This window comes from Salvelinus namaycush, chromosome 28, assembly GCF_016432855.1.
Source record: "Salvelinus namaycush isolate Seneca chromosome 28, SaNama_1.0, whole genome shotgun sequence".
NCBI classification, from domain to species: domain Eukaryota; kingdom Metazoa; phylum Chordata; class Actinopteri; order Salmoniformes; family Salmonidae; genus Salvelinus; species Salvelinus namaycush.
The window spans coordinates 46531196-46553867 of NC_052334.1; the positions used below are offsets into that span (position 1 = coordinate 46531196).

Here is a 22672-nt window from a genome sequence, read left to right on the forward strand (position 1 = left end):
AGGTGTGAGGGTGCTTTGCTGGTGACTCTGTTATTTATTTAGAATTCAAGGCACACTTAACCAACATGGCTACCACAGCATTCTGCTGCGATACACTATCCACTAAGCACAAACCAGATAGGGACTACCATTTGTTTTTCAACAGGACAATCACTCAACACACCGCCAGGCTGTGTAAGGGCTATTTGACAAAGAAGGAGAGTGATGGAGTGCTGCATCAGATGACCTGGCCTCCACAATCACCCGTCCTCAACCCAATTGAGATGGTTTGGGATGAGTCGGACCGCAGAGTGAAGGAAAAGCAGCCAACAAGTGCTCAGCATATGTGGGAACTCCTTCAAGACTGTTGGAAAAGCATTCCTCATGAAGTTGGTTGAGAGAATACCAAAAGTGTGCAAAGCTGTCATCAAGGCAAAGGGTGGCTACTTAAATGTTTAAATGTTTTATTTAACCTTTATTTAGCTAGGCAAGTCAGTTAAGAGCAAATTCTTAAATAAAATGACGGCCTAGGAACAGTGCTTTGAAGAATATAAAATATATTTTGATTTGTAACCAACTTTTTTGGTTACTACATGATTCCATATGTTCTTTCATAGTTGTGATGTCTTCACTATTATTCTACAATGTAGAAAATAGTAAAAATAAAGAAAAACAATTGAATGAGTAGGTGTGTCCAAACTTTTGACTAGTACTGTATGTTCATGCAACTTAAAGTGAATAACCCATCTTAGCCCAAATTCTAGTTATAACTACCCGACTTGAATTCAAGCTTAAGTGTTGACAATCATCTGTGAACTCTCCATGTATTTTAATGGGGTGTATTGTGACACTTCTATCTCTTCCCTCTAGGTGTGCCCATTCCTCCACGCACCTTGACCGAGGCGGGCACCATGGCCGTGTGCTACAGTGCAGCCTGGGACGCCAAGGTCATCACCAGCGCATGGTGGGTGCACCACCACCAGGTGAGTTCTCCTGGGAGCCTGCTGCAGGATTGGATGGTTAGATCAGGGTATAGTCAGAGCTGCTCCAATTATAACTCTTCTCATCTCTCTCTGTCTAGGTGACTAAGTCGGCCCCCACTGGAGAATACCTGACCACTGGAAGTTTCATGATCCGAGGTATGCCAACATCTTCCCAGTAGCCACCACATGGTGGTTATGTGTCAATTATGTAGTTTTGGATTATCGACAGCTAAAACCGCATTCCTATTTTCACAGGAAAGAAGAACTTTATGCCGCCCTCTTATTTAATGATGGGTTTCAGCTTTCTCTTCAAGGTAAAAGCTAATGTTTGAAACGTGTTTGCTCTGTCATAGTCTTAAAATATATCTGACTTCCTTTTGAGGAGTCAGTTGGTAAACCCTATCTTGGCTCAACAGTCCAGTCTTGTGTCCACAGGTAGATGAGCAGTGTGTATTCAGACACCGGGGTGAGAGGAAGGTCAAGACCATTGACGAGGACATTTCGGATGTGACGTCCAGCACAGCAGAGCTACTAGAGGATGGGGAGGAGCTTATAGGTACAGGACTTCAAGAGCCACAGACACACACACACCTGTATGTGAATCTACTGGTTGTTGCATTTATGTACCATACGTATGTTTTCCCAGGGGATGACAGTAGCAACGAGGGAGAGGGGGAAGACGGAGGAGGAGATGGAAAGAAGAATGGAGTGGAGGTAAAAGTAGAGAAAGCCACCGAAGGGGCAGAGGCTGAACATAAGGAGGATGGAGATGCTAAAGAACTGGATGACATGAAGGAGGAAGCAGAGGAGGATGAGGTGGAGGGGCTCAAGGTGAAGAGTGATGGGGAGAGTGCAGAGTTCAGTTTTCCAGACACCACCATCTCCCTGTCCCACTTGCAGTCCACCAGGTAATATTATGCTGCTGCTACTGTATGTCGCCATTGTATGTGTGCCGGTCATGTTAATATGTTATTCCACTGTATTTGAATACCAACTATTACCTTTTGAATTGAGTAAAGGCTAGTGTCTAGAGCAGTAGACCTAGGTCAAATATGTAGGTGAAATAGTTTAGAGATACAGTACCAGTCAAACGTTTGGGGACGCCTACTCATTCAAGGATTTTTCTTTATTTAGACTATTTTCTACATTGTATAATACTAGTGAAGACATCAACACTATGAAATAACACATATGGAATCATGTAGTAACCAAAAAAAGTGTTCAACAAATCAAAATATATTTAAGATTCTTCAAAGTACCCACCCTTTGCCTTGATGACAGCGTTGCACACTCTTGCATTCTCTCAACCAGCTTCACCTGGAATGCTCTTTCCAACAGTCTTGAAGGAGTTCCCACATATGCTGAGCAGTTGTTGGCTGCTTTTCCTTCACTCTGCGGTCCCACTCCTCCTAAACCATCTCAATTGGGTTGAGGTCAGGTGATTGTGGAGGCCAGGTCATCTGATGCAGCACTCCATCACTCTCCTTCTTGGTCAAATAGCCCTTACACAGCCTGGAGGTGTGTTTTCGGTTATTGTTCTGTTGAAAAACAAATTATAGTTCCACTATGCGCAAACCAGATGGGGATGGCGTATTTCTGGAGTAAGTGTGCCTTGAATTCTAAATAAATCACAGAGTCACCAGCAAAGCACCATCACACCTCCTCCATGCTTCATGGTGGGAACCACACATGCGGAGATCATCTGTTCACCTACTCAGCGTCTCACAAAGACACGGCAGTTGGCACCAAAAATCTCAAATTTGGACTCCTCAGACCAAAGGAGAGATTTCCACTGGTCTGATGTCCATTGCTCATGTTTCTTGACCCAAGCAAGTCTCTTCTTATTATTGGTGTCCTTTAGTAGTGGTTTCTTTGCAGCAATTCGACCATGAAGGCCTGATTCACACAGTCTCCTCTGAACAGTTGATGTTGAGATTTGTATGTTACTTGAACTCTGTGATGCATAAATTTGGTGCCGTTAACTCTAATGAACTTATCTGCAGCAGAGAGAACTCTGGGCCTTCCTTTCCTGTGGTGATCCCCATGAGAGTCAGTTTCATCAGAGCGCTTGATGGTTTTTAGGACTGCACTTTAAAAGGTCTTGACTTTTTCCGCATTGACTGACCTTCATGTATTAAAGCCTAAACCCTTGTGAATGTCATCAGAGCGCGACGTACGTTTGTTGTTGTCGACCGCCGAAACTGAAACCTGTCGAACACTGAAGCCTGAACTAAAGACCTTGGTTTAAAAGCTGACAAGTGTTTTTATATACTTTTATTTTGAATCCTGTGGCTCTGTTGGGCTAAATTGCTTTGAGCGCTGCTATCTGTCCTGGGATCTTGACAGATTCTGTATAGGGGGAGAGACGCGAAAGCCCAGCTAGCCTAGCTGGCTCGGCGGTCTCAAATGGAGGCCGCTATTGAATGTTTCCAATGTTGCAGGAGCTGCGTTTACTTTGCTTTGTTCCGGGACAATGTGGACCGCGTTGACTTTCAATGTAGCAACTGCTTGCTTGCGAAGGACTACAGAAGCGAAGTAGCTACACTTAGCAAGCAAGTAGCAAACCTACATAAGCTACTGGGGAACCCACGCCCACCTACTTTTTCCCACATGACACTGTCGTAGTCCATGTGGGGTCAAATGACATCAGGAGGGCTAGCTTGGAACGTTTGAAAAATTGATTTTAAAGAACTGATTTTAGCAAAAATTGATTTTAAAGAACTGATTTTAGCATTAAAAGACTCAAAAACGGCCAATAATTTCAGGTCCAGTACCATCGTTGGGCCAGCAGACTGCTGGCATTACACTAAAATACTACTGTAGCTCTGCTGTAGTCACTTTTATTGATAACTTTGACACCTTCTGGAAACAGAAGATACTCTACAGGAATGACTGAGTCCATCCAAATCATCTTGGCTCCTGAACTCTCCACGCATTTCAAGGCTGCGTTGAAACAATGACTGGTAAATTATAAAAACGGTCTTTCTCACATCGGCTACGGAAAGCGTGATCACACAGTCGTCCGGAACAGCTGATTCTCTCATGCATGCCTCGGTGTTGCTTGCCTCGAAGCGACTGCATGGCCAGGCACGACTACAGCACCATCAAGTTTACAGACGACACAACAGTGGTAGGCCTGATCACCGACAACGATTTAGCTCGTTTGGTAGGCTCATGTCACTGGGCAGCTCGTGGCTGTGCTTCCCTTTGTGACTGTAATAGTTTGCAGGCCCTGCCACATCCGACGAGCGTCGGAGCCAATGTAGTACGATTCAATCTTAGTCATGTATTGGCGCTTTGCCTGTTTGATGGTTCGTCGGAGAGCATAACAGGATTTCTTATAAGCTTCCGGGTTAGTCCCGCACCTTGAAAGCGGCAGCTCTACCCTTTAGCTCAGTGCGAATGTTGCCTGTAATCCATGGCTTCTGGTTGGGTTATGTATGTACAGTCACTGTGGGAACGACGTCCTCGATGCACTTATTGATAAAGCCAGTGACTGATGTGGTGTACTCCTCAATGCCATCGGAAGAATCCCGGAACATATTCCAGTCCTGTGCTAGCAAAACAGTCCTGTAGTTTAGACCGAGTCACTGGTGCTTCCTGCTTAAATTTTTACTTGTAAGCAGGAATCAGGAGGATATAATTATGAACAGATTTGCTAAATATAGGGCGAGGGAGAGCTTTGTACGCGTCTCTGTGTGTGGAGTAAAGGTTACCTATAATTTTTTCCCCTCTGGTTGCACATTTAACATGCTGATAGAAATTAGGTAAAACTGATTTAAGTTTCCCTGCATTGAAGTCCTCGGCCACTAGGAGCGCCGCCTCTGGGTTAGATTTCGTGCACCAGCTGTTTTTTTACAAATATACAAATCTTACCGGGGTGTGTTGTTCTATCTAGCCGCCACAATTCGGTGAAACATAAGATATTACAATTTTTGATGTCCTGTTGGTAGGATATTCGTGACCGTACCTCATCTAATTTATTGTCCAATGATTGTACGTTGGCAAGTAATATTGATAGTAAGGGCAGATTTCCCAAACGCCATCAGCGGATCCTTACGAGGCAACCCGCCCTGTGTCCTCTATACCTGCGTCTCTTTCTCTTGCCAATGACAGAGATTTGGGACTTGTTGGGTGTCTGAAGTACATCCTGTGCATCCTCCTTGTTGAAGAAAAAATATTTGTCTAATACGAGGTGAGTGATCGCTGTCCTGATATCCAGAAGCTCTTTTTTTGCCGTAAGATACGATGGCAGAATAAAGTGCAGCTCAAGTATTTGACATGTCTATTTGACCCAGGTCTGTTCAGTGTCCGAAAGTGCAACAGTCATCAGAAAGGTTTCTGTTTGTTTCTCTCTCCAGGGAAACCCAAAGTGCTGGTTTCAAAAAGGTGTCCATTCAGGTAAAGCCATTGTGATCGGTGAACTTCTGACTGCTTGCATTAATCTGGTTTCATTATGCAATAAAATAATTGATGTTTTATAGTATAGGTTTTTATTTTGTAAACGTAATATCATACAGTTGAAGTCGGAAGTTTACATACACTTAGGTTGGAGTCATTAAAACTCCTTTTTCAACTACTCCACAAATTTCTTGTTAACAAACTATAGTTTTGGCAAGTCGGTTAGGACATCTACTTTGTGCATGACACAAGTAAGCTTATTTCACTGTATCACAATTCCAGTGGGTCAGAAGTTTACATACACTAAGTTGACTGTGGCTTTAAACAGCTTGAAAAATTCCAGAAAACGATGTCATGGATTTATAAGCTTCTGATAGGCTAATTGACATAATTTGAGTCAATTTGAGGTGTACCTGTAGATGTATTTCAAGGCCTACCTTCAAACTCCGTGCCTCTTTGCTTGACATTATGGGAAAATCAAAAGAAATCAGTCAAGTCATAAAATAAATTGTAGACCTCTACAAGTCTGGTTCATCCTTGAGAGCAATTTCCAAACGCCTGAAGGTACCACGTTCATCTGTACAAACAATAAACACCATGGGACCACACAGCCGTCATACCGCTCAGGAAGGAGATGCGTTCTGTCTCCTAGAGCTGAACATACTTTGGTGCGAAAAGTGCAAATCAATCCCAGAACAACAGCAAAGGACCTTGTGAAGATGCTGGAGGAAACGGGTACAAAAGTATCTATATCAACAGTAAAACAAGTCCTATATCGACATAACCTGAAAGGCCGCTCAGCAAGGAAGAAGCCACTGCTCCAAACCCGCCATAAAAAAGCCAGACTACGGTTTGGAACTGCACATGGAGACAAAGATCGTACTTTTTGGAGAAATGTCCTCTGGTCTGATGAAACAAAAATAGAACTCTTTGTCATAAGGACCATCGTTATGTTTGGAGGAAAAAGGGGGAGGCTTGCAAGCCGAAGAACACCATCCCAACCGTGGAACACGGGGGTGGCAGCATCATGTTGTGGGGGTGCTTTGCTGCAGGAGGGACTGGTGCACTTCACAAAATAGATGGCATCATGAGGACGGAAAATTATGTCGATATATTGAAGCAACATCTCAAGACATCAGTCAGGAAGTTAAAACTTGGTTGCAAATGGGTCTTCCAAATGGACAATGACCCCAAGCATACTTCCAATGTTGTGGCAAAATGGCTTAAGGACAACAAAGTCAAGGTATTGGAGTAGCCATCACAAAGCCCTGACGTCAACCCTATAGAAAATGGGTGGGCAGAACTTAAAAAGTGTGTGCGAGCGAGGAGGCCTACAAACCTGACTCAGTTACACCAGCTTTGTCAGGAGGAATGGGCCAAAATTCACCCAACTTATTGTGGGAAGCTTGTAGAAGGCCACCCGACACGTTTGATCCAAGTTAAACAATTTGAAGGCAATGCTACCAAATACTAATTGAGTGTATGTAAACTTTTGACCCACTGGGAATGTGATGAAAGAAATAAAAGCTGAAATAAATCATTCTCTCTACTATTATTCTTACGTTTCACATTCTTAAAATAAAGTGGTGATCCTAACTGACCTAAAACGGGGAATTTTTACCAGGATTATATGTCAGGAATTGTGAAACTAAGTTTAAATGTATTTGGCTAAGGTGTATGTAAACTTCTGACTTCAACTGTATGTACAATTTATTCTTCATTAGGTTGATGTGGAGGCGCAAAAAGAGGGGGGGAAACACATTACAGCCAAGCAAAGAAGGTAAGCTAAATACATAGCAATGTAACCTTCCCTCGTGTCTAACATTAATGCATGAATGCAATGGTTTTGTTTTGCTGCTTTCTTCTTGTCCAAAGGGAGGAGAAGAAGGGGAAACAGGATCTTTCTGAAACTCAGGAAGAAGAGGGAAAGATCGAGGAGACGCATGGTGCCTCCGCAGCCAATCAGAAAACCAAGAGCGAAGGAGGGGGAGGAGCCTCTCAGCAACCTCTTAAGAGACATCAAAAGGTGAGACATTTTCAAAGTTTTAAATTAACTAAATTAGTTGTAGTCCAATTGGACCGGAGATTGGATCTAGTGCAGGCTAAGGTTATTGTCAGCTTTGCTGTCTTCGTGGTGGCATTAGTTAGAATAAACTGCCATTGAAAGTCAAGCTTTTCATCTATGCTGTTGTTGAAATCCAGAACAAGCTGAAGAAAATAAAAGAGAAGTACAAAGACCAAGACGAAGAGGATCGGGAGCTGATGATGAAATTGTTGGGGGTGAGGAGTATGATGTTGAACTTTCCCTCATACTGTTGAAATGTCTGGATTATAAACTGGAACACAAATTAATGATAAGAACATATCTGTATACCAAAGAATTTATAAAAACACATTGAATGAAAGGGAGTTTTTTTATGGCTGGTAACTGGTTACCAATAAATGTTTCCAATAAAGCAGTACAGTACAGGAATTTATTGAAATCCCAAACCTTTTCCGTCTGCAGTCTGCTGGCTCCACTAAGGAAGAGAAGCCTAAGAAGGGCAAGAAGGGGAAGGGCAAAGACGAGGTGTTGAGAAAAGCACCTCAGAAGCAAGCCCAGAGACCTCGTCCTCAGGAGGTCATCTTAAAGAAACCAGAAGGGGAAGCGGAGGGTCTGGCTGGGGAGGAGGGAGCAGCACCTGAACAGGATGACAAGGTAAAAAAAAACAAGTCAAACTGCTCCATGTCTGTTCAGTGTCCGAAAGTGCAACAATCATCAGAAAGGTTTTTGTTTTTCTCTCTCCAGGGAACACGCAAATACTCTTAAAATGAATGATTCCTTCCTCAAAGTAATCACTGGGCAGGTTTCCATTGACCTGAGGTTTATTAGACAAAAATAATGTCCCCCAATTTTTTTTTTTTTTTAACCTTTATTTAACTAGGCAAGTCAGTTAAGAACAAATTCTTATTTTCAGTGACGGCTTAGGAACAGTGGGTTAACTGCCTTGTTCAGGGGCAGAACGACAGAGTTTTACCTTGTCAGCTCAGTCATTCTATCTTGCAACCTTTCGGTTACTAGTCCAACACTCTAACCACTAGGCTACCTGCCGCCCAAATAGTATAATAGAAATAGTACAAAAGTATAATAGAAATGTTCTAAAGATCAATACTGAAAAAATATTTAAACACGCAACGATTTTACTGAGTTACAGTTCATAGAAGGAGAAATGCTCACTAACAGGGATATAAACAAATTTGTGAGAAATAATATTTTTGTGTGTATGGAATATTTCCGCTCATGGGACCAACACTTCATGTTTATCTTTTTTTCATTTTTACCTGTTCGACGGGTGGATTTGGCTTTTGTCAAACTCTTTTATTGCAACAAATGATGATGGAAACGGTGTTTTTTGAATAATGATGATTGTTAAATAATTTTTGAAGGTACGCATGGCACGTGATATCACGCAATTACAAAGCTTCACTCCACATTTAATTCTAAATGCCTACTGCTTTCTAAATCTACATTTCTCCACAAATTTAAGGACAAGGATTGTCTTGACATTCAAGAATGCTTGAATTACTTCGCCTTGCTTTTCTGGTTGGCTGGATGCAAGTTTCACCATCCAATTATTTCAGATATACAGGAGTGCAAGTTTCACCATGGCACGGTGTGTGGTGTTATGATGGCACATGAGAAATATTAGTAAATTCTTGCATTCTATCCATGCTGGCTTTTGCGGACTGGAAAGCATACAGGCTGCCTAAATGTATCATGGAAACACTTTATTTCTATTCGACACTAGGTTTTTGTGAAAAAGTGCTTTCTTTTTTGTTTTGACGTCATTATGTCCAGCTGTTTTTGTCAACATAAGACTGTTAAGACTGGAAAGTCTTAAAGGCAATTGTCACATCTATTTTCCATGCAAACTGGCTAAATGTCGAGAAAAAAAATCGCTGGACAAGTTAATGGAAACGTAGCAACTGATCTAACATGACATAATTGGTGAAAGCAATGCCATGGAAAACTGGCACCAATCATCAATCCATTTGTCAGATCAGTGATTACTTTAAGGAAGGAAGAATGCATCTTAAGAGTATTTGAATAGGGCCTCTGAATCCATGTTTGCTTGATCTAAGAACTGAAACAAAGGTGATTGAAGAAAAAGGGAGAAAGACTATTTATTTCTGTTGCAGGAAGGAGATGAACAGGACCAAGACAACCCTGGAGCAGAGGTGGGTTCTTCGAGATTACTGTATTACTGTTCAAACCTGGCTAGGTATAAATATATTTTAATTATGAAAAAAGGGGATAAAATAATGAAATCCTTTGTTGCAGTGCCAACATCCTTGTCTTATTGTGTCTCTCCATTGACTTCCCTAGGAAGCAGAGAAACTGCTGAATTCTCTGACGGGCCAACCCCACCCAGAGGATGTGTTGCTGTTCGCTGTGCCAGTCTGTGCCCCCTACACTGCCCTCTCCAACTACAAGTAAGGACAACATATCTACCTAGTTTTATAATATCTATGTAAAGTTACCATTGAAAGACCAAATCCTCCTACCATTCCATCGAAGCCAACCTAACACCAATGTTAATTAATCCATTTACCCATATTAGGATATACTTATTCTGCTTCCATTTGCCTTAGGAAATGGGACCTGGCTATGTTTTCAAAGTTAGCTAAACAACAGTGTTTCCCAATAGGCACAAGGTGAAGTTGACACCAGGGACCCAGAAGAAAGGAAAAGGTAATATCAGAGCAGTTAACGTGTTATAAATGATAAGAGGGCGTCTGCTAGTGCTGAGCGATTAACCAAAATTTCGTTTTTTAAACAACTAATTGGTCCGACGTTGTTTCAATTTATTTGAATTCCATTTCGTTAGTTTTTTTTCCCGTGAGCTCAATCAGCACATTGCTGTTTCTCTAGAAATAAATCAGATCCAACCTGAACTGTGTGAGGGAGTTGTAGTTTCCAACAGGTCAGAATTCTACATAGTTAAGTGCATAAAACGTAGTAATTAACTCCTATGACCACAATCAATTGCGCATCTACTTGTCTGGTTGGTTTCTTTTATGCCTGCTTTGAAGAGGCAGAAGAATGCACAATCTTGAGGGGATATAGAGAGCAGCTGTTGCTTCACGAGGTGTCTCTACCTGAAAATACATGATTTAAGTGATTGTTGGTATTCAGCAGTCATAAAAGTATGCCTTATTTACTTTGAAAAACAACAAAATTGTGATTGTATTATGCAGCAGCTCTATAGAGATGATGATGACTTGGAATTAAATAAAAAGTAATACACAACTGAAGTATTTTATTAAAGTGAATAAATTATGGTCCATAAGTGAGAAGCAGTAATGAGCAGTCAATACCTTCATGGGACTTTTATTAATTGTTTCAGCGTTCAAAACAGATCTGTATGATTTTTTTTATAAACCAAAACAACCTCAAAAAGCACTAATCGCTCAGCACTTGCGTCTTTTAAGGTCCTTACTACTGAATAGTGTCTGTTCCAGGTGCATAGGAGTCAATAAGAATACTGGAAGAGGTAGAGACCCGCACAGTAACAAAAAAAGGAATAAATCCAAAACTGAGGCTTAAATGGATTTGTTACTTTTTTTGACAGTGTGCAGGTCTTCATCTCTTATCTAGTATTATAAATGATATGGCTGGATCCTAGGAAATTCTGTATCTATCTATATTTTGTCCTCCCAGCTGCCCGCACTGCAGTATTCAGCTTCATGAAGGCCAGGGAGGCTTCGACCAGAGAGAAGGACCTGTTTCGCAGTGTCAAGGTAAGGCGGATCCACATACCTGTATCTTGTTCATTAGGGTGCACTGTAGGAAAACAAGTTATTTTTATTGGACAGAGTTCAGATAGTACCTCACCCATTTTGAGACTACTGAACGGCAGGTAAGCCTAGTGTTTGACCAGTAACCAAAAGGTTGCTGGTTCGAACTCGCGAGCCAACTAGGTCAGTGTGCCCTTGAGTTATTTCTATAACATGCCGGTCCAGACAAATCTTTTGTGATTTCACATTTTTGAGAAACCCCAAACAGCTAATCACTTCCGAAAAATATGAACACAGGCTCCAAATACGTCCTTTTAGAAACAGCAAAGCGATGCAGGTCTTTAGATGTTGGAATGACACATGAAATTGTGTCATTCCAAACTTTATCCACAACATCTGAGTAAATGAGGAATACAAAGTATATTTACAGACAGTTGTAGAATCTATGCCAAGGGGCATAGAAGCGGCTCGTGGTGGCCAACGCCCTATGATGACTAAGTTGGTGATTCCTTTACTTTGGCATTTAACTAGCAGCAGGCTACACAGAGAATTGAACAGCTGGACAGGGAAATTTAGAGTCGCCAAAAGGGAATATAACATTGCGTACAACATCTTAAGACTTGCATCACTATACTGAGAGCTTTGCCATTTCTAAACGGATGTTTTTGGAGCGTCCAAATACTACAAGTGATTTTGCTGAAAGATGTCTAACCTGCCATTTACACATATATATAATCAATTTGACATTCTGGAATATGTAAGCACCTTAGCACAAAACAACAACCATCCTTTTCTCATTTCAGGATACAGATTTATCAAGAAACATCCCAGGCAAAGTTAAAGTATCAGCACCTAACCTAATGGCAGCCAAGAAGAAATAGACCTATACAATTTAGTCGACATGGGCTTTCTTCACAAAACAATGAGTTAACCCCACCCTTAATAGGACTTGGATGACAGGAAAAGCTTGTGCACCGACGCATTCATTTTCCTGGATCTTTACTTTCTTCGATATGATGGAGGGGGAAAGCAATGCAAAATGTCAGAACAAAATCGGACATTTATTTTTTCTTGATTCAAAATTAAGGTTTTTATAATGAAACTTGTGCAAATAATACAAAATGAGTAACTTTTTGTGGTAACTTCAGTGCAACTGGTATTATTACCTGATTAAAAACAGACAAAATACTACACGAGCCTCTTCTGACTAACATGGTCAAAGGAATAAGACCTTTCCAGCAGGACTGAACATGGTACTTTCACTTTAAAAAAATATACATTTTTGAACACTGGCATGACAAATTCACACGTAAGGATAATGAATGTTGCCATGCTTGCTGATTGGCCAAACCCACTCCCATCAAAAGCCTACGTTTTTTTTCACTAAATTAATTCCACTCGTGACAAGATGGGTTGAGCCATCCTCTTTGTTCAGCTAGCACCAAGGCCATGGCTGTCCACACACACACCCCGGCATCCCATAGAATGTGGTGGTATATGCCTCATGACCCCAGTGCGTTGATGCCTCCCATCCTCTGTTTGAGACTGTGTAGCAGGTGTTTAGGCAGGCAGTCCCATGACGCAGCCAGTAACTCTCTGTGCTGCAATGCTGCTTCCATACAGAACCTAGAGAGGGGGGGACAATCAGGCACCACTTAAGCAAGTTTTTCATTGACTAGGAGATGTATCAGAGCTGACGTGTTCATTAGACACCAAACAGAAGAAAACGGACTGACTACTAACTCCCAGTAGTTAGGGCCATGTTTTTGTGTCTGGGTTCAGGGTTGTTTCTCTACTCACCAGACAAGTGACTTGGGTTGAACCGTGAACACCAGCAACTCTTTGCTGTGAGCCTGTTAAAGGCAATTGACATACCTTTATTCAAACCATACTTTGTAGTAAACCTGGTTATCAATCAGTTTTTAGTTCTAATTTATGTGACACTTGTGCCAGACACCAAGAAGGTGTGGTCTCACTGTACTCACTGCTCGCTGATGGGACAGCAGGTTATTGGCACAACCGCCAAACACAAACACCTCCCCATCAGAACCGGAACAGGCCGTGTGCCAGAGCCTGACACAAAAAAACAGGAAAATCACTTGACTCACATGACTAAGGACACACACACAAGCAGCTCCTATTCATTACCACTAATTGGTTTCTCTTGGGATATTACCTGGGGCTCTGTGTATGATTGTGCTTGTACTGCTGCCACTCGTTCTTGCTGATGCAGTACAGCCAAGCGTCACCTGTATATATTACAAATGGATGGAGGAATAAAAACATTTGGTCATGCCATGGACTCAAGGAAAATGGACAAGGAAGTATTCTTCACTCACTCAGTGTCTCTCTATATGTTGTGAAGCCTCCGAACAGGAAGATGTGATCAGGTGACACGGGGGTGAGGGAGTGCCATGAGCGTCCCACAGGACCCTGCTGAGGAACACTCCTGTAGAGGAGATAGGACCGGGGTAAAGGGTTTGTCCCATAAAGGTGAACAGAGGTACATCCATGGGTTAGAGCACATCATCCTCCCATTAAAAAAAGGATTTTAATGCTAAGACATTTTGGATGAGGACCCCATCTCATACATTTCATGCCACTCCCAGGAATCCATGTTGATGTAGTACAAGTCGTTCAGGCGGTAATCCTGTTGTAAAAGAGACAAAGCATCAAACATTTAGAATACAAGATCCTTTATGTAATAAGTCATAGAAGTCAACATCTGTATCTACAGGCCAGTGATACCATTTCACATTAGACAGTGTGACAGTAATCTCTTTTCAGAACATTCCTACTTACCCTGTAACGCCCCCCAAACACATAGCCTCGGTTGCCCACCTTGGCACAGGCATGTGCTGCCCGGGGAGATGGGGCATTACCCTTCAATAAAAAGGGGGAATGGAGAGGTGAGACTGGAGCTCCCATTGAAACGGATGTGCAAAATGGCTTCCAACACAGAAAGCTGTGACATGATTTAAGGGAATGCTATTACCTTGGTGACTGGCTGGCTCCAGGTGGACATCTCCAGGTCCAGGATGTGAATGTGGTTGTTCCAGCCCCGCCCCGGATTATCTCCCTATTACACCACACAGAGAAGGGGTTGTTTTCATTAGGGCATGCAAACATTTAACTACGGAACAAAAATGTGCATTTCTTATTGGTTGTCCATCCCCGTTTCAGTAAAAAAAAAATATGTTTGGTGCCTAATTAACACGACCAAGAACTTTACTATCATTGACAACTCCCTTTGCTGCAGACAGATACACTTAACAGACCATTTTCATACTGATGTTAAAAGCAGCTGAATGTTTCAAGGGTTGTGCAATTAATTGACCATACCATGAATGAAGTTTCATCGTATTCAAATGTCCCTCTGTGAGCTCCTTGTGCCATATATCCGTAGCCCCCGAAGAATACTAGCCTGTGAATAGCCAGCAGTTAATGGAGAAATGGTTTGAAGTGACAAATGCATCAAAGGTATTGGGAAGTTCAGAAGATCATCAGTCAATTTTGTATGATCTTCTGTGTAGAATTTCTCTTGCGACCCCATAACTTGGTAAACGCTGCTTTAGAGGTAATGAGATGGAGCAACTATAAGACCTATTATATAAATACACTGCCTGCCAATAGACCAACTCACCTATTCTTGTGAACCCAGCAGCCCAGTTTGTCCTTGCAGGACGGGGCCAGGCCCTTAAGATCCTTCATCTCCTCCCAGCAGAGGAGAGGTGTTCGGAGAGGGAGCCGAAAGACCTGAAGGGCAGACGGTATAAATGGAATAAGACTAGTCTCTTGTAACAAACATTAACATTTTAAAGGCCCAGTGCAGTCAAAATTCTGTTCTCCTGTGTTTTGTGTCATTGTACAACAAATGTAGCGATTAAAAGTTAAATGGGCTTCCATCGCAAAATGTTTTTTGCGGGTGCCCACTGGCATTGCTCTCCAGACAACAGCTTTAACAGCACACTGTTAGCTTGAGCGAAAATATAGCCTACATGATGAGATTATTATTAATCTCATCGATCGAGATTTTTGTATTTGTCAAATGGCAGCCAAGCATCGATTAAGATGTCACCAGAATAAGAACCTCAATATTTATTGGAAAGGAGCATCAAGCTCATCACCTTGCACTTTCACCACTCTGCGAAGTTCATCTGTAGCCTAATAAACTGCATGCTTTCCTGACGAGTTGTAGTGGGAGGACATGTCATCACGTGACTCCAAGTTTACTTTGATATGTTATATCAATACTTGCGCATTTCCACCGACATTTCTTTCAAAATACATTTTACAAACGCAAAAAGATCCTACCTAGCGCATTTAGTTGTCGACATTTGGGAAGAAAATGTTTGTTTCCATTATGCTGGTCATTACATGTTTTACTTCATTACTTTACTGTTGGCCGGAAACCTGGTTACTGTAAAAAAAAGTGTTATAGTGGAAAATACAATCTACATAGGGCCATCTAATCAGCCTGTTTGCATGGGAAGGAGTTTTGGCTTTCCTGGTGATATCACCAGGCCATAAATTGATTAATAACAAACATCTCCAAACCTGTATCCCAATAACAGCTAGTATTGTTTTCCCCTCCACACTCAGCCACAGTCCTTGCAAAATTCTTGCTTGAGAAATATTTTTTTTGCTATCAAGCGATTGTCAGTTTTAATGAAAAAATTACAGTAAGGTACTTAATAGTTACCCAGAAATTATTTGACATCGATATAAATATGGCTGCATTGGGCCTTTAAGACTGTTGGCAAACAGGCTTCTGAGGTGAGATAAGGATAAATGCATATATCCTGCCATGGTGCTTAAAGGAGCAATCAGCAGTTGCTACATCCATTTGTGGACTTAATAAATTAATGATATGTACCCCATTGATTCTTTCAGAACTTATAAATGCCTCATGAATTTAGTTCAACTCTCGTACCCCATCAGAAACCAAAATAAAAGCTTGTTTACTCCAATGTTTGTAAACAAACACTATATAGCATCAAACCAGGGTTAAAACTATCATTTTGATATCATGGATGGTCAGTCCTTGCATTCATAGCTCTCTCTATGAATTTGAGAGTGCTTACATTTTTCCAGACCATCCCTCAGCTGTTTACCAAATCAGGGTTGGGGAGCCGCTTTGTTATTGTTTCTACTGGGATTGTTGCTTTAAAGTGGGGGCAGGGATTTTAAATGGAAAATTCTGTAATTCTCTAATCATCACTGCTTACATGTGAAATAGTTGCATCGAAAGATACCTCCATGTTGGTAGCATGCAGCACAAAATATTTCCAGTTTCTGGAAAGGGGGGGGGCTGGGAACGGCTTTGGCAGAAAGGGAGGGGTGTAGACTTCAAATCCTTTGCCCCTAGAATACTACTGCAAACACAGCAGTTGGCCAGCGTGCACGAGAAATTTGGTTCTGTGTGCCGAAATTATACAAGACAACACGCACACACACACACACCCGGTTAGTATTTCCTCTGGCATGGTGGCCTCCAAACAGATAGAGGACGCCGTCCACACACACTCCACAGCTGCCAGACATGGCGGCATGAAGGTTACCCCCCGCCATCTGCTTCTTCCTGCAAATAGACAGTAGATACAGTGCCTTCAAAGTATTCACACCCCTTGACTTTTACCACATTTTGTTGTGTTGTAGCCTGAATTTAAAATGGATTACATTTAGTTTTTGTGGCATTGGCCTACACACAATACCCCATAATGTCAAAGTGGAATGTTTTTCAAAAAAAATTACAAATTAATTTAAAAAAAATAAAGCTGAATTGCCTTGAGTCAATAAGTAGTCAACTTGTTTGTTATTGCAAGCCTAAATAAGTTCAGGAGTAAAAATGTGCTTAACAAGTCATAAGTTGCATGGACACTGTGTACAATAATAGTGTTTAACATTATTTTTTTTAATGACTACCTCATTGCTACCCCACACATACAATTATCTGTAAGGTCCCTCAGTTGAGCAGTACATTTCAAACACAAAAGACCTGGGAGGTTTTCCAATACCTCACAAAGACGGCAACCTATAGGTAGATGGGTAAAAAAATAACAGATATTGAATATCCCTTTGAGCATGGTGAAATTATTAATTACACTTTTGATGGTGTATCAATACACCCAGTCACTACAAAGATACTGGCGTCCTTCCTGCCGGAGATGAAGGAAACTAGGGATTTCACTATGAGGTCAATGGTGACTTCAATAGCTGTGATAGGAGAAAACGGAGGATGGATCAACAACATTGTAGCTACTCCACAATACTATAACCTAATTGACTGAGTGAAAAGAAGGAAGCCTGTACAGAATATAAATATTCCAAAAATATGCATCATGTTTGCAATAAGGCACTAAAGTAAAACAGCCCGAAATGAAAGTCCTGAATACAAAGATATGTTTGTGGCAAATCCTACACAACATCACTGAGTACCACGCTTCATTTTCAAGCGTGGTGGCTGCATCATGTTATGGGTATGCTTGTCATCGGCAAGGATTCCAGAATTTAAGATAAAAATAAACAGAATAGCACAGGCAAAATCCTTGAGGAAAACCTGGTTCAGTCTGTCTTCCAACCGATACTGGGAGACAAATTCACCTTTCAGCAGGACTATACCCTAAAACACAAGGCCAAATATTCTCTGGAGTCACTTACCAAGACGACATTGAATGTTCCTGAGTGGCTTAGTTATAGCTTTGATTTAAAATTGGCTGGGAAATCTATGGCAAGACTTAAATGGCTGTCTAGTAATGATCAACAACCAACTTCACAAAGCTTGAAGAATTTGTTAAATAATAGTTGGCAAATATTGTACAATCCAGGTGTGCAAAGCTCTTAAGACTTACCCAGAAAGACTCATAGCTGTAGTCGCTGTCAAAGGTGATTCTAACATGCATTGACTCAGGGGTGTGAATACTTATATAAATTAGATATCTGTATTTAATTTTCAATAAATTTGCTAAAGTTTCTAAAAACGTGTTCGCTTTGTCATTATTGGGTATTGAGTTTTAGTCGAATCCATTTTGTATTCAGGCTGTAACAACAAAATGTTGAATAAGTCAAGTGATATGAATACTTTCTGAAGGCACTGTATAAGGTCTGGTCAAAAGTTGTGCACTATATAGGGAATAGGGTGCCATTTGATTTGTGACAACCTAGATTTCACAGCTAGACACAACTACAAACAAAATTAAGTTAAAATCCTTATTACCATTGTTCTGTCTCCATGTTGTATATCCAGATTTCATTCCTTGGCAAGTATAAGTCAATGAAGCCAGTGGTCTGGGAATTCTAGTTAGAAGACAAACAAGAGGGAAGTCAATGGAATCTTGACACTGTTTTAGTCCACTTGACCCATGTCACACTTTCCCTGGTAATAGATAACACAGTAAAACTCCATACAAAATGTTTAGGAAGGTCAAAGTTGATGCCAAATCTCCCAGTAAAAATTATGGTTAAAGACTGATTGGAATGGTATAGTTCAGAATTCTATTATTTAGATACACTATAAACTAACATCTAAACAAAGGTCTTAATAAATATTACTGTTCATCTGACAGCAAATTCCAAATGTCTGTCTGTCAGTCATACTTGCTTACCTTATATCCTCCCCAAACATACATGCAGTGGCCATCCACCACTGCTATGTGGCCACTGCGCTCAGCTGGCTGGTCCAACTCAAAGGGCTCTTCAGTGTCCAGAAGAACTGCATCCTCATCGAGTTCATCAGCCTCATCCCCCACCCAGTCAAATTCTCTCTCCTCTTCATCTCTCTCGGACTCCTCGTCTTCCTCCTCAACAGGCAAGCGGTCAGCATTGTCCTCCATTTCTGCCATGATCACCTGGATGGGAGAAGAGGGCTACATAGTTTTGCATGCACAAGGATTTTGAGGGTTATTGGAGCGATAGACATTTACTGTAGTTAAGAATTCCCATCCCCAACATGGGGCTATAAGCAGCTAGCTCAACTACACACACCAGTTTATTAGGTACACTCATCTACACTGAACAAAAATATGAACACGTTAGGGGTTGGTTTCATGAGCTGAAATACGACATCCCAGAAATGTCCCATATGCACAAAAAGCGTATTTCCCTCAAATTGTGTGCACAAATGTGTTTACATCCCTGTTAGTGAGCATTTCTCCTTTGCCAAGATAATCCATCCACCTGATAGGGATGGCATATCAAGAAGCTGATTAAAACAGCAAGATCATTACACAAGTGCACCATTTCTCAATCGTTACATTAATTTCACTCAAACTTTGGTTTAGAGAATTTGGCAATACATCCAACCGGCCTCACAACCGCAGACCACGTGTATGGAATTGTGTGGGCGAGTGGTTTGCTGATGTAAATGTTGTGAACAGTGTGCCCCATGGTGGTGGTGGGGTTATGGTATGGGAAGGCATAAGCTACGGACTATGAACACAATTCGCTTTTTATCTATGTCAATTTGAATGCACAGAGATAACGTGACAAGATTCTGAGGCCCATTGTCGTGCCATTCATTCGCCTCCATCACCTAATTTTTTCAGCATGATATCTCAAGGATCTGTACACAATTCCTGGAAGCTGAAAATGTCCCAATGCTTCCACAGCCTGCATACTCAGACCTGTCCCCCAATGAGCATGTTTGGAATGCTCTGGATAGACATGTCCGACAGCGTGTTTCAATTCCTGCCAATATCCAGCAACTTCGCACAGCCATTGAGGAGGAGTGGGACAACATTCCACAGGCCACAATCAACAGCCTGATCAACTCTATGCAAAGGAGATGTGTGTCGAGCTGAATGAGGCCCCCATAGTCAGTATCACACCAGATACTGACTTTTTTTCTGGTATCTGTGACCAACAGATGCATATTTGTATTGCCAGTCATGTGAAATCCATAGATAGGGCCTAATTAATTGATTTCAATTGACTGAATTCCTTATATGAACTAACTCAGTAAAATCTATGAAATTGTTGCATGTTACATTTATTTTTGTTCAGTATAGTACCGGGTTGGACCCCCATTTGCCTCCAGAACAGCCCAAATTATTATTGTTTTTAGCTGATAGGAGTGGAACCCAGCGTGGTCTGCTACTGCAATAGCCAAACCGTGACAATGCTCGACAAGTTGTGCATTCTGAGATGTTGTTCTACACACCACTGTTGTACTGTGCCATTATTTGTCTGTTTGTGGCCCGCCTGTTAGCTTGCACGATTTTTGCAATTCTCCTTCACCCACAGCACTACCGCTAACTGGATGTTTTTTTGTTTGTCGCCCATTCTTGGGAAACCCTAGACCTGTGGTCACCAACTGGTCAATCTTCAAGGCATTCCTAGTCGATCACCAAACATTTCGTACCGTTGGCGCACTTGATTCAGCAGCCCTACAAGGCAAAGTGTTCCCATTTTGAACCATTTCATGTCTGAAGGTAGAACTCTGCCTGCCCAGTCAAGTGCAGCCATAGGCCTACTGCTGGCCAATCATAGCTCAGATCAACACATCTGCAGTTTCCTCGAGGCATAAACTGTAAAAAGAAGCCTCAAACGCCTGGCAAAGTTGATACTGAGATTTCAAAAGCATTACTAGAACTCAACGAATACAGCAAAGAGCTGTTTTTATGAGTAAGTTCATGTTTAGGTTGTTATTCAGCACTGTCAACACTTTGTTCAACACTTTTATAAAGCCATAAAATGTGCATTCTCCCTACTTCCGCTCACGCTACAACCAGCACTGCAGCTGCAATGAATGAGTATAGCAAAGTGTTCCAATAAGCTTGCGTTGTTATTATTCGCAGCTTGTCTATTTTAATAGAGGAATATTTAACTTTCTCTGGTCATATGAGTAATGTTAATTGGCGCATGAGGCAGAAATAATGCGTGACTTGAGTTTCGCAATCAGCTGGAAGACTGTGTCCCCTTTTCTCAGTGGAAGAAGGTGTGCGCAGGGATGGTGAGTGGCAGCCACACCGCTGCTCCCTCCCCTCAGACTGACCATCAGATGCAGGCCATCAGTCCAGTAAAAAGACACTCAGCTGTGCCTCACAAGTTATACAAAAAAAAAATAATTACCAGTGTGATCATATACCTACATTTTTTTATGTAATTTGAAAATGGTCTGAGAAGAACATTGGCAGGGCAATTCAGGCATAGACAATATGCACAAACATTGCTACAGAACTTTTAATTGGTTAACGTTTTTTGTTTTTTAAGGGTGTAGCTCAGCTTTAATATTGCAGATAAATTGTAGCTTCCAACAATGTAATTGTCGGCATCATTTCCAATCCCCCATATATATTGTTTTAATTGGTTAATGTGGCATAGGCTTACTTTTTTAAGTCATGTTTAAATAAATCTGAGAGGTAGATATCTGCTTGCATTTTGACTCAAAGTGACCTCGACCTGCATGAAAAGCCCAGGAGGGCGGCTGTTTCCGAGATACTGGATCCGTCGTGCCTGGTACCAACGATCATACATTGCTTAGGTCACTCGTTTTGCCTATTCCAACGTTTAATCGAACAGTAACAATGCCTGCTCTATATAGCAAGCCACGGCCACCTGACTCACTGTCTGTGGGAGCGAACTATTTTCGTAAACTGTGTGGTGTACCTAAAACTGGCCAACAAATCCAGGCTGTATCACATCCGGCCATGATTGGGGGTCCCATAGATAGGCGCACAATTGGCCCAGCGTCGTCCGGGTTTGGCCATCATTGTAAATAAGAATGTGTTCTTAACTGACTTGCCTAGTTAAATAAATGTGTATACATAATTGTTTTGGTAATATATAGCTGTTACTGGGTAATACTTGGATTGTTATTGCCTGTTAACTAGTATGAACCTGCAAGTACTGTGTACCAACTGTGTACTGTGCCAGATCACAAAAACACTTAAACACCTGACAACTTTTTGCACCGTGGAGGATGGTTTGTTTACATGGGAACGCAAGACACGTTAGTTTTCATGCTATCATTAACATAATATAAATACGTAGCTCGTAAGACTAGTTTGCAGTTAGCATCGTTTTAAACATATTGATTGATAATCAACGTAGCCTAGCTAGCTAACGCATTAGAAAGCTTGCAGAAACAGCTGACATGAACGTGCTAGCTAGTTTGCCATATCATCCAATTTAACTGCGTTTAATGCATAAAACATTGAAAAGGGACAGATTCAACCTTGCAAAAATGTCACTTACGTACAGGACTTCAAATGACCGACGTCTGCTTTAGACTTCAGCGTAATGCGTTGTTTTTGTCCAGTGATTACTGTGCAACATTTAGTTGAAGCCTGACCGGAAGCAGCCAAGAACATCTCATTTCCGCCATCTTTATGGGGTCAATATAATTTCATTTGTGCAAGAAGGATAGTAGCCAGGATAGAAGCGTAATAAAAATATGATTTTATTGTCAAACATTCACCAGTCAAGTGAAAAAGAACAAAGTTGACAATTCAAGGAATGTGAACCTTTATTCTCCATGATACAAAAGGTAGTGTGAGGTGATAGACATATAATGACATCTGGTTTAAAGTTTT

The 22672-nt window shown here is 41.4% G+C and overlaps 2 protein-coding genes across 3 annotated transcripts in view; one reads left to right on the forward strand and one right to left on the reverse strand.

The window, feature by feature from the left end:
* Positions 1-12332, forward strand: part of LOC120023608 (nuclear export mediator factor Nemf-like) — a 27208-nt gene extending 14876 nt beyond the window's left edge. Inside the window, exons 18-32 of the mRNA XM_038967650.1 lie at positions 850-962; positions 1061-1118; positions 1218-1276; positions 1398-1518; positions 1609-1870; positions 5324-5363; positions 7088-7143; positions 7239-7389; positions 7566-7643; positions 7870-8061; positions 9543-9581; positions 9730-9836; positions 10052-10095; positions 11065-11144; positions 11945-12332. Coding sequence (XP_038823578.1) covers positions 850-962; positions 1061-1118; positions 1218-1276; positions 1398-1518; positions 1609-1870; positions 5324-5363; positions 7088-7143; positions 7239-7389; positions 7566-7643; positions 7870-8061; positions 9543-9581; positions 9730-9836; positions 10052-10095; positions 11065-11144; positions 11945-12022 — 1478 coding nt within the window. The 3' untranslated portion in view covers positions 12023-12332. The remainder of the gene's footprint in view (positions 1-849; positions 963-1060; positions 1119-1217; positions 1277-1397; positions 1519-1608; positions 1871-5323; positions 5364-7087; positions 7144-7238; positions 7390-7565; positions 7644-7869; positions 8062-9542; positions 9582-9729; positions 9837-10051; positions 10096-11064; positions 11145-11944) is intronic.
* On the reverse strand, positions 10719-22426 carry LOC120023609 (kelch domain-containing protein 2-like). Of its 2 annotated transcripts, none has more exons than XM_038967652.1 (14): positions 22339-22426; positions 18746-18988; positions 18358-18437; positions 16605-16722; positions 14785-14897; positions 14484-14565; positions 14137-14220; positions 13944-14024; positions 13733-13791; positions 13481-13590; positions 13318-13390; positions 13127-13214; positions 12942-12994; positions 10719-12767 (listed from the first exon to the last, which is right to left on the reverse strand). In XM_038967652.1, exons 2-14 carry the CDS (start codon positions 18980-18982, stop codon positions 12644-12646), a joined length of 1302 nt encoding a protein of 433 aa, XP_038823580.1. In that variant the 5' UTR covers positions 18983-18988; positions 22339-22426; the 3' UTR covers positions 10719-12643. The 2 variants fall into 2 exon arrangements, with proteins under 2 accessions (XP_038823580.1, XP_038823579.1); XM_038967651.1 differs by having other exon boundaries at positions 22335-22426.
* Positions 22427-22672: the final 246 nt, after the last annotated feature.

What these genes read in the sequence shown, in the direction of transcription:
- LOC120023609 (XM_038967652.1), bottom strand. Translation starts at nt 18,982, where the DNA reads ATGGCAGAAATGGAGGACAATGCTGACCGCTTGCCTGTTGAGGAGGAA. An exon ending in TGTTTGGGGGGCGTTACAGG is followed by an intron (nt 13,792 to 13,943) that starts GTAAGTAGGAAT and finishes CTTTTACAACAG; the next exon opens with GATTACCGCCTGAACGACTT. An exon ending in TGCTGTCCCATCAGCGAGCA is followed by an intron (nt 12,995 to 13,126) that starts GTGAGTACAGTG and finishes TGCCTTTAACAG; the next exon opens with GCTCACAGCAAAGAGTTGCT.